This window comes from Argentina silus (genome assembly GCF_951799395.1).
Source record: "Argentina silus genome assembly, chromosome: 2".
NCBI classification, from domain to species: Eukaryota; Metazoa; Chordata; class Actinopteri; order Argentiniformes; family Argentinidae; genus Argentina; species Argentina silus.
Window position 1 is genome coordinate 23,821,659 of NC_139656.1, and position 12,549 is coordinate 23,834,207.

Sequence of the window (12,549 nt, forward strand, 5' to 3'; positions counted from 1 at the left end):
AGCAGGAGAGTGTTTGTATGTGCATGGCCAGCAGGAGAGTGTGTGTGCACGGCCAGCAGGAGAGTGTGTGTGTGTGTGTGTGTGTGTGTGTGGCCAGCAGGAGTGTGTGCGTGTGTGTGTGGCCAGCAAGAGAGTGTGTGTGTGTGTGTGTGTGCGGCCAGCAGGAGAGTGTTTGTATGTGCATGGCCAGCAGGAGAGTGTGTGTGCACGGCCAGCAGGAGAGTGTGTGTGTGTGTGTGTGTGTGTGGCCAGCAGGAGTGTGTGTGTGTGTGTGCGGCCAGCAGGAGTGTGTGTGTGTGTGTGTGTGTGTGCGTGACCAGCAGGAGAGTGTGTGTGTGTGCGCGGCCAGCTACTCAGGTGTACAGAGACATAGGAGTGAGTGTAGACTACTGTGCATAGCAGTAGTCCTCTACGGCAGAAATGAACAGGACCAGTCAGTCACTGAACAAACATATCTATGAATACATGAATACGTGAAGAGAGTGGAAGAGAGGAGAGGAGAGGAGAGGAGAGGAGAGGAGAGGAGAGGAGAGTGTTTCATGGTTCTCTTTCTCTCTCTCTCACACACACATGCACACACATGCACACAGACACAGACACAGACACAGACACAGACACAGACACACACACACACACACACATTATTTAGTTAATAGTTCATTATTTAGTTAATTAGTTAATGAGTGAAGCGTGTGTTCCCAGAGAGAAAGAGAGGAGAAAACAGGTAAAGAGAAGGGAAGGAGCACCCAAAGACAGAGGATACGCTGTGAAGATGACTTCTCAAAAGAAAGCATAGTAGATTACTGAAACGGCCTTTGGATGGTGGAGAGTGATGGACAGTTGAGATAAAGGGAGGGCAGTGGAGGCTGGTGGAGGTAGACTTCGGAGGATGGGCTCATTGTAATGCATGGAACGGAATCGAACATGTGTGTGTGCCTGATACCATTCCTCATTCTATTCTATGCATTACAATGAGCCCGTCCTCCGAAGTCTACCCCCAGCAGCCTCCCCTGAGGGAGGGATATTGCCGTTCTCAAACGATGTCCCTGTGCGTTAGGGGGAGGGGAACCAAAAAAGAGAGAAAGACTGAGAGGGAGAGATATTTGTGTACTGTATATGAATCAGTCCTTTAATGAGGTCATCCTATAGATATACAGTGCTGCTTGAAAGTATGGGAACCCCTTGAGCAATAATAGATTTCTTTAGGTTTTACCATGAAATCTTTATTTAATCAGAACCAGTCCTTTTTATCTGACATAACAGGTTTATTTTTTACCAATTCCATATGTTGGTTTAGAGGAAATCATGTGTGTAGTAGAAAAACTAAATTATAAAGAAATTAGTGCAGGTGCAAAAATAAGTGAACCCCAAGTTGCATTGGTTAAATCAAGTAGGTAAGTAGAATCAGGTGGGTAAATAATTGGGTACCAAATGAACCAATCAAAGGAGAGATCTTTAGGAAAGAGTTTGGGCTGTACTCTGATAAATAGACATAAGAAACCTGGTCAGTTTTGTGGTACCCATACAGGTCAATGCAAAACACACCATGCCGAGAGGAAAGGAGATCTCAGTGGACATCAGGAAGAGGGTAGTGAGAGCACATCAGTCTGGGGAAGGCTATAAAATCATCTTAACAAGATTTGAGTTCCATCAGTCCACTGTGGAGGCAAATCATTTACAATTGGAGAGCATTTAACAATGATAGCAACTTGACCTAGAAGTGGACGCCCTTCCAAAATATCCCCAAGAGTCACAAGAAAAATAATAAATCAGGTAAAAGCCAACCCAAACATAACATCTAGAGATTTGCAGGCCTCCCTTGCTGCATCTCAGGTAACTGGGGATGCTTCAACAATAAGAAGAACACTGAGTCGAAATGGCATTCATGGGAGGGTTGCTAGGAAGAAGCCTCTGCTGTCAAAAAAGAACCAAAATGCCCGTCTTAACTTTGCCAGAGACCACCTGGACAAGCCTGAAGGTTTCTGGAAGTCCGTTCTCTGGACAGATGAGTCCAAAATTGACCTTTTTGGTCACAATCAAAACCACTATGTTTGGTGAAAACCCAACACTGCCTACCACCAAAAGAACCTTATCCCAAAAGTCAAGCATGGTGGTGTGAATGTCAAGATCTGGGGCTGCTTTTCCTCCTCTGGACCTGGACGACTCCACATCATTAAGGGAACCATGAATTCTGAATTATACCAGGAGATTCTTGAACAGAACGTCAAGCCATCAGTCAAGGAGCTAAAGCTGGGCTGAAAATGGGTCTTCCAACAAGACAACGACCCAAAGCATTCAAGCAAATCTACCAAAGAATGGCTCAGGAGAAAGAATATTTGTGTTTTGGATTGGCCAAGTCAAAGGTCTGACCTAAATCGAATATACTGTGGCAGGATCTGAAGCGGCCAGTTCATGCCAGTTCTGTAAGGAGGAGTGGGCAAAATTCCCTCAAAACAGATGTCAGAAACTGATTAGTGGCTATACAAGACGTTTACTCCAAGTTAGCGCTGCTAATGGAGGTGCCACAAGCTATTGACTGAAGAGATTCACATATTTTTGCACACATGAGAGTTTTTGTTAAATAAACCACTTTTGTTAAATAAACAATGAAAATATCTAATATTTTTTTGTTTGTGTCCTTTATTTGGAATGTCTTTATTATGAATTGGGGTTTAGATAAACCTTTTATAAGTTCATTTTAATATTTTATACAAAAATAATGACCATCCCTGTAGGGTTCACAAACTTTTAAGCAGCACTGTGCATAATACAGTGCATGTAAAATTGCGTCTGTTTGTGCAGATTGAGCTTCTACTGTAAGCTGTTTTTCCTCCCACAGATGATGCTGTGCAGCAGAGAAGCAGCGTTTTTTTCTGAGGTAAATTGCTCATGGACGGTTTGTTCTTTTTAATTTTGTTGTAAACAGGAGCCTGTGTCTAACAGCGTAAAATTGGACTCATAAGTGCAATTGCTCATTGTGCATTGTCTGGTTACCTTCGAGATCAACCGTGTCAATTGTGTCCTTTTATCAGAATCTCTGTATTTCATGAAAACATCTATTCTACTGTGTGTATAGTACTGTTATGATCTTACATTGTGTTTACACTGTCTCCAGTCTCCTACTGTTGGGCTATGCAAGATGTTGTATATTGTGATCAGTGGAGGCTAGTGGAGGTAGAAATCAGAGGATGGGCTCATTGTAATGCATGGAACATTATGAGGTAGGGTATCGATACCGTTCCTCATACCGTTCCATGCATTACAATAAGCCCCTCTTCCGATTTCTGCCTCCACCAGCCTCCCCTAGTTGTGTTCTATGCTGGTGTGTTGTGTCCCTCTATGAACCATTATTACATGACATAATACTGCACCCTCATCTCTTTTGATTTCATAAACTGCTTCCTCCGCTCTCTACATCTGCACGGGCCAATTGACAGCCAGATGCAACAATAACAAAAATGATCACCTCATTATAATAGGAACATCTTCTTTTTTCATAATACTAAAATCCCAATTTACTGGCTCTATTTATTCAATATAGCTAGGTTTGTAATTACCAGATTATACTGCACATCCGAACCAATAGGCTCTATGCCGAAGTATTAATAACTCAAAGCAAATGTCCTTGAGTGCATCCGAGGAGGAATCATAATTCAGGGATTTGGTGTTTGTTGGGGGGGGGGATAAACAGATAAGATGAACTCTCACACAGAATTACAGTACGAGTATGAGAAGAAGAGAATAGAAGAGAGGAGAGGAGTGGAGAGGAGTGGAGAGGAGAGGAGAGGAGAGGAGAGGAGAGTGTTTCATCTCTCCTCCTGGGGTGAGAATGGTTCTCGCACACACACACACGCACACGCACACGCACACGCACACGCACACGCACACGCACACACACACACACACACACACACACACACACACACACACACACACACACACACAGCCCAGTGATGGTGGTGGGCTCTTCCCCAGAGTTCATTAATTAGTTAATTAGTTAATTAGTCTGAACAGATGGCTGTGCAGCACAAATCAGGAGGCTCTATAGGCCTGGAGCAGCCTGGAGCAGGAGGAAGGTGAGCAGCGTTGGGTTGGAGGCACATTCTTAAATCCCACCGTGCCAAACACCTCTGGACTAACACAAAGCATCAGAATTCACCCATTGTTCTTCTTTCACAAAGCCTAAACAGCATATCATGAATTAACCAAACATCCATCAAATGTATAATTTTGCTTGAAACCCTCATAAAATTGCATGAGATTGTATGTGGATAAGGGTAAGCTTATGTGAGTGTGTATGTCTGTTTGCCTTGGCCACATTGCATTAACATTTGTTTGAATGAATTCTTTGCTTCAGTGCAGATTTAAAAAGCACTTCTGATGGTTTATTTTTAGACTGTTCCCATCTCCCCCTTCTGTTTCTCCTTCCCTCTCTCTAGCTCTGTCTCTCTCTGTTTCTCTCTCTCTCATCTGTCTCTACCTCTCCTTCTCTCTCTCTCTCTCTCTCTCTGTCTCTCTCTCTCTCTCCCTCCCTCCCACCCTCCCTCCCTCCTGTTCCTACCCCCTATCTCTCTCTTAAAGGCACAGGCAGAGTCTGAAATCAGGTTGGCATATGTGAGCTTGCGGGTGCAAGTACTGGATCGTACTAAAGATTATGTGTAAACCCTATTGTTGAAATGTGGAGCAGTTGTCTTTCTCTTTTGAACAAAAATATAAAAATATTTTGTCATATATATATATACATACACTGTCACATACTGTGTGACACACACACGCACACACACACACACACACACACACACACACACACACACACACACACACACACACACACACACACATAATCCCTTCAGTACGGTAGAGTAACCCATTTAAAGCAGAAGATAGAGAGAGAGAGAGAGAGAGAGAGAGAGGTTAGTCTACTCGCCCACGTACCAAAATGTTCAACCATGTTAGAGAAATCGAGGACACTGCATCATCCCTCTGCATCGCTCAGCAGGATCACTCTGTACCTCTGTGTGTCAGTGTGTGTGTATGTGTATGTTTGCCCTTGTGTGTGCAGTGTACAGTATTTATGAGACACACACACACACACACAAACACACACCCACACACACCCACACACCCACACACACCCACACACAAACACACACACACACACACACACACACACACACACACACACACACACACACACGTAAATCACACAGGCAAAGGCTACTATGGCTTGGGAACGATGCACACCATTGAGAAGCGTTTGGATCAGTGCCTCATAGAGGCATGCAGTGCGAGGATTAAATAGTGCGTTAAGGAAACTTGAGTTCACACGGCGGATTGTTCTCACGCTCCACTCGCTAATGTTTCCAGTTTGTATGACAGAGGCTGCAGGTGCACCTTCCTAATTCGACAAAGTCTCAATCTGCTCCAAGTCTCCACTGGCTCTGCCAATGAACACTCTGGATCACGTTTCAGTCTGTGGACAGTATTGCTCTTGGACTTGGTCCTAAAGTACTCCCATGTCTCTCTTTAGCATTACTCTGATATGTTGAGACAGGCTTGATACAGCAGCAAACAAGATCATATTACCCAACCCTGGCAAACCGCAATGTGAAACTCAGATATTGTGGATACAAACACTTGTGAAGACAGTAGTCAGTAGTCCCTTAGAACAGCTGACTAACCTCCTGTCCAGTGGCTCAGAGGCTTCACGCCAGGGGAGGGTGTTGGGAGGTAGAAATCGGAGGACGGGCTCATTGTAATGCATGGAACGGTATGAGGAACAGTATCAAACGAGTGTGTTTGCTACTGGTCTCCAATCGTATCCATGCATTACAATGAGCCTGTCCTCTGATTTCTACCTCCACCGGCCTCCACTGCTTCACACAGGACAAACCATACACACTCAGATCATATAGCTACTACTGTACGGCATTGAGTAGCCGAGAGAAACCTTAGACAAAACACTGAGGCTGTGACCCAATGTTTATCCTGCCACCTACTCAGTAGGCTTTTTCAGTATGCATCGTCTCTTTTCACAGCCGATGTATCTCCGACACAATGCCTGTTAGGTTATCCTTACATTTCTGAGGTGGATTCTACTGAGCATGAGAAAGCGCTTCACTCATCCCCACGCTCTTATGTTGTTTTTTTTTGTTCGCTGACGGAAGCTAGCTAGTTCGTTAGAAGTTAGCAATGGAGATGTCCAACAGCCTAAAAAACTAAAAAAGCTGGTTGGAACAACCTGCCAGTCATTTAGTTTTGAACGCCAACTGCCCACCCGCTTCTGACTACCAAGTAACCATTGAACAAGGTATGTTTGACAGACTCTAACGTGGGGAGCGTGGGGAGTGGTCTGAGTCTGTCGTCAAGAGACTAAAGACTTGAGTATGTAGCTAAAGTACCAGTATGTCATACTTCAGCTGCCTTCCCAGATGTACGTATGAATTCACTGCAGACTAATCAGGAAGTACATTCCGGTTTTTCAGTCCCACAATTCAATGAGATAAGTAAGCGGGTAAGGGGGAGGGCTCTAGAGAAATGTAACCAATTACAGTGAACGACATGGTTGAGCTACAGATGACAGTTTCTCAGTATGATTGAGAGGTAGTACAGTATGTTGAAATGTGTTTGATTACAGCTTACATTTAGGCCTAAATATGTAGTATGGTTAGTGTATAATCAGTAGTATGACAGTAGTTTAGTCATGGCCTAAATGGCCTGATGGTGCTTCCAGGAAGTGATGTCACTGTGAGGCGGCGGCAGACTCACCAAGCACGCCCAGACGGTAGTTCATGGTGACCACGATGACGTTGCCGTAGGCTGCGAGCACGCTGGCGTCAAACATGTTCCCCGACCCCTCCATGTAGGAACCGCCATGGATGAACAACATCACCGGCTTCTTCCGACGATCACGGATATCTGCAGGAAAGAGACGGACATGGACACACACGTACGCAATCATGCATACACACGTGTGCAAGGTCACACGCCAAAGACACACACACGGAACATGAGAGGGTGAGAGAAAAAGACAGAGCAGAAAACACTTTAGGAACCTGTAAGGAAAAGAAGTTTCAAGAACAGGCTAGATTTGAAAAGAAACTCGTCCCTATAGTTTCCAATAATCTCTACTCAATGCGACACAACATCCAGTCAAATTATAGCACTGTCCTTGTAGATGTCTGGCCCGTTCTAAATCCCTTTTAGTGTTGGGGTACATTGCAGAGATTCTTGCTGTCTCGTCTATTTGTCCCAAAACGTCTGTCTCCTTGTCTCCTCCTTCATCACTACTAACACTAATGATAGGTGAAATTCATGTTTCAAGGGGAAAGCACTATTCAGTCCTACTGCAGTATATCAACCCTCGGTGGCTGAGAAGGAAAGGAGGAAAGGAGACAAAGAAAGGAAGCCATTTAAGATCATTTAGAATCATTTGAAATAATCAGACTGTTGTTGTTGTGGTCTGTGTGTCTTTTTTTTTTTACCTTCTTTGGCTCAATGTTTGTGGTTCACCTTGTGGGTCTTCCTAACCCCTCTCTGTAGCACTGCAGTATATTACTGTCTGTTCCTCTCTCTTTAATGTTGTGGTACTGTCTGTGTCTCTGTCCCCCCCCCCCTCTAATGTTGTGGTCCAGTCTGTGTCTCTGTCCCCCCCCTCTCTTTAATGTTGTGGTACTGTCTATGTCTCTGTCCCCCCCCCCTCTAATGTTGTGGTACAGCCTGTGTCACTGTCCCCCCCTTCTCTCTAATGTTGTGGTACAGTCTGTGTCTCTGTCCCCCCCCCCCTCTCTTTAATGTTGTGGTACGGTCTGTGTCTCTGTCCCCCCTCTCTCTGTGATGCTGTGGTACGGTCTGTGTGTCTTTAACAAAGCAGAGCTGCCAGTCCTGCCAGTGCTGCCCAGTTATCCTGAGCGCTGTTCAGGGCCTGTGGATAATTCATATGAAAGCCAGACCAAGTGGAAACATAAATAACAGCCACAGCATCTGTTTACCCTGATGAGCTTCTGGAGAGGAGAGATGGGGAAAGAGAGACAGACAGACAGGCAGGAAGAGAGAAAGAAAGAGAGAGAGAGGGGGGGGGGGGGTCATGTCACAAGAAAATGGTAGGAAAGGATTAGATAAAATGAAGTTGTACATGGCAAGGTCTGTTCACGGACAGAGAGATTCACACAGGATTCACACAAGAACATTCAAACACGCGCGCGCGCACACACACACACACACACACACACACACACACACACACACACACACACACACACACACACACACACACACACACACACTCATGCATAGGCAGCTGCGATGCTGAGTCGCTATGGAAACTGCCTCTTCTCTCTCTAATAGAACCGCACCAGCCATTCCATTGCACTGACTCACTCAATGCCTGTTGCCGTGGTAACACATTCTACTCACGTATTTGCACACCCGCCTGCATCACCACCTGAATCTCAGGTTACACATGCACCAGAGCGCATCACTCGCGTGCAAGCACACACGCACGCACGCACGCACGCACACACACACACACACACACACACACACACACACACACACACACACACACACACACACACACACACACACACACACCATACAATGTATATGTGCATACCGGTATACATATCTCTGCACACACGCAATCATCCTTTCCACTTTACATTACATGACACAAGAGACATGAACCGTCACACTAAACATATTATATATTATAGCCCTCTCTTTCACACACCCAAACACACACACACACACACACACACACACACACACACACACACACACACACACACACACACACACACACACACACACACACACACACATCTCCATTCCCATCCCCTCTCTTCTCCCTCCAGTGTATTGTGAGCCCCCTACTGATTTCCCAGAGGAGATGTAAACAAGTTCAATTATCTGAGCATTACCAGGCCGGCAGAGCCCTGGGTGTGACGCTCTGCTAATGGATCAGCCCTCCCTCCGTCACCAGTCAGTCACCAGCCACACACACACACACACTACTCCACACACACACACACACACACACACACACACACACACACACACACTACTCCACACACACACTACTCCACATACTCACACTGGTACGCTGAGGACAGGAGAGTGTCACTTATCTCAAGCAGGGGGGCTAAGGAGTCTAGCATCCTGTGGGAGATACGAGATACGAGATATACTCTCTCTCTCTCTCTCTCTCTCTATCTCTCTCCCTCCCTCCTTCCCTCTCAGTGCTCCCAGTCCCATTCCTGCTCCCATCTCCCACTCTCTCTCTCTCTCTCTCTCTCTCTCTGAGTGTTTTATGTTTTGTGTGTGGGTGGATGATGGAACAGGGATGCGTGTGTGTGTTCTGTAGGCTGTGTCAGTCAATGAGTGCTAAAAGAACATTAGTCTGAAATGGAAGTGTTTTTTGGAGTGTCCCACATGTATACAGTGGGCGGAATGTGTGTGTGTGTGTGTGTGTGCGTGCTCACGTGTGGTGATTCAGAGGAGACGAGCGTTCTACCACCTGCCTGTCCAGGTGTACATTCCACTCCTGTGAGACATTTCACTCAGTGACTGTCTCACATCTGGACTAACATTTCATTACCGATTAATAATGCATTATATATATATATATATATATATATATATATATATATATATATTAATAATGCACGATGAGGCATCAGCATGTGCTGTATATATATGTATATTAGAATATTAACGTAGGCTATGTGATGTGCACATTATAGATGTGGTTCATATTCATTATGGATGGAAATATTCCTCACTCTGTATCTAGTTCTCATTCATTCTTTATGAAAATCTTTTCTCAGCTCGAGCACAGGACCGTACCTGGCAGCAGGGGTATCGACTGACCCACGTTGCACACACACGCACACACACACACATACATACAGTAAATGTATGCATGCACACACACAAACACACTCACGCACGCACGCACGCACGCACACACACACACACGCACAGACACACGCACATACACACGCACATACTGTACACACACACACACACACACACACACACACACACACACACACACACACACACAGACACACACACACACACACACACACACACACACACACACATACACACACACACACACACACACACACACACACACACAGTGAGTGATAGAGTGTGAAGGATTTTGTGTGTGTGTGTGTCTGTGTGTGTGTGTGTGTCTGTGTGTGTGTGTGTGAGAGTGAGAAAGTGATTGTATGTGTATTCATGCATATGCTACTTAATGATAAGAGTTAATGATAAGAGTTAATGATAAGAGTACATGTGTGACCGTAAGCGTAATGTGTGTGTGTGTGTGTGTGTGTGTGTGTGTGTGTTCTCTCTAAAACTGTACGGTGACAGTGACCCTGTACAGATGGGGGAGGGGAACAGAGAGGAGGCCATCTTACTGAGCCCCGAGCCCAGGCTTACATGGCCAACAAGGCCCTCACTGTCCTGCCTGCTTCAAAACAGCCCTCAAGACACTAGCACACTATTCACTCTCTCCTCTCATTCTAACTTACCACTATCCCTCCCCTCTCCTCTCCTCTCCTCTCCTCTCCTCTCCTCTCCTCTCCTCTCCTCTCCTCTCCTCTCCTCTCCTCTGCTCTCTCTCTCTCTCTCTCTCTCTCTCTCTCTCTCTCTCTCTCTCCGCCCTTGCTGCACTGCATCTCCCTCCCTTCATCTCAAGCCTTCCTCGTCTCTTGATATGGAACAGCATTCTCTCTCATTCCTCCTGTTCTCTCCGTTTCTCCCTCTTTCCTTCCCCTACCAATAGCCCACTCATCCACCCTCTCTTCCTCCCTCCCTCCCTCCCTCTACGTCTCTCTCCACTTTCAAAGCTCTATAAACGTCATTTCATCATGCACTTGTCTTCATCACGACTATTTTTTTCCTTTTTCTCCCCCTCTTTCTTTGCCCTCCCCTGTGCTCTCAGCACTCTCCTCTCCCTCTCTCTTTCATCTCTCTTCTGTCACTCTGCTCCTCTACTCCAGATTCCTGTACCAATCCTTCCCTCTCTCTTTTCACCGTTAAGAAACAGCACAATTGGATTAGCGAGATCTGTCTCTTTTTAAACCATAGCAATTAGAGACGCCAGGAATGGGAGAGCGCAACACACAAACAGCATGGTACAGACCCCCGATATACACTCACTGAGCACTTTATTAGGAACACCTGTACACCTTCTCATGGTGGAGGTGGTGTAATGGTGTGGGGAATGTTTTCTCGGCACACTTTGGGCCCGTTAATACCGATCAATCATCACTTGAATGCCACAGCCTATTTGAGTATTGTTGCTGACGATGTGCATCCCTTCATGCCACAATTTACCCATCTTCTAATGGCTACTTCCAGCATGATAATGCACCATGTCGTCTCAAACTGGTTTCATGAACATGACAATGAGTTCAGTGTTCTTCAGTGGCCTTCCCAGTCACCGGATCTGAATCCAACAGAACACCTTTGGGATGTGGTAGAACGGGAGATTCACAGCTTGAAAGTGAACCTGAAAAATCTGCAGGAATTGCGTGATGCAATCATGTCATCATGGACCAGAATCTCAAAAGAATGTTTCTAACATCTTGTGGAATCAATGTCACAAAGAATTGAGGCTGTTTTGAGAGCAAAGGGAGGCCTTACCCAGTATTAGTATAGTGTTCCTAATAAAGTGCCCACTGAGTGCATATCTGCACACGCACGCATACACACATTCACAAGACACGTCAGTTTCACACACGCACGCACGCACACACGCACATACTCACACACACACACACACGCACACGCACGCACACACACACCCACCCACCCACCCACCCACCCACCCACACACACACACACACACACACACACACACACACACACACACACACACACACACACACACACACACACACACACACACACACACACACACACACACACACACACACACACACAGAGATGAATCCCCTGAAGCAGTAACTGTGTGATCTCTCCTCCACCTAGCTAGCCTTTAGTACTGCTTCAGGAGCTCCATTCTGTCCAACAGATACTACTAAGTTCCTTTTCAAAACATCAGCCTCCCTAAATATAAGATATCCCCCCCAATAACACTCCACTCCCTGGGTACTGTAACGTCTACTGTACTACTGAACATCCACTCCCAGAAGAAAACCAAGAAAGAAGATATGGTCCAATGGTCCACTGGATTCAAAGAATTGAATATCATACAAAAGATTCAGTTGTGAGTTGTGCATGATAGAAGACAGTCAGAACATCCCCCGTGTGGTTGATTGCCCACAGACTACCAAGAAAGGTTTGAGATCTAGTCCCCCCCCCCCGCCAAAGAAGTGGCGTTTGTTATAGGATTGAGGTGTGTGTGTGTGTGTGTGTGTGTGTGTGTGTGTAGTGTACATGTGTGAATGAGAGAGAGGAGATATGAGAGTGTTGAATGTATGTCTATGTGTCTACACTCTTAGAGATAAAAGGGTTCTTCAAAGGGTGCCCCTACAGGGACAAATGAAGAACCCTTTTTTGGTACTAACT

At 45.6% G+C, this 12,549-nt stretch overlaps 1 protein-coding gene across 1 annotated transcript in view; it reads right to left on the reverse strand.

The window, feature by feature from the left end:
* The window catches only part of nlgn2b (neuroligin 2b), a gene marked incomplete at both ends in the record, with an annotated part of 32,077 nt that overhangs the window by 7,825 nt on the left and 11,703 nt on the right, over window positions 1-12,549 (reverse strand). The window contains one exon of the mRNA XM_083665152.1: window positions 6,769-6,918. Within this exon, the coding sequence (XP_083521278.1) occupies window positions 6,769-6,918 (150 nt within the window). The remainder of the gene's footprint in view (window positions 1-6,768; window positions 6,919-12,549) is intronic.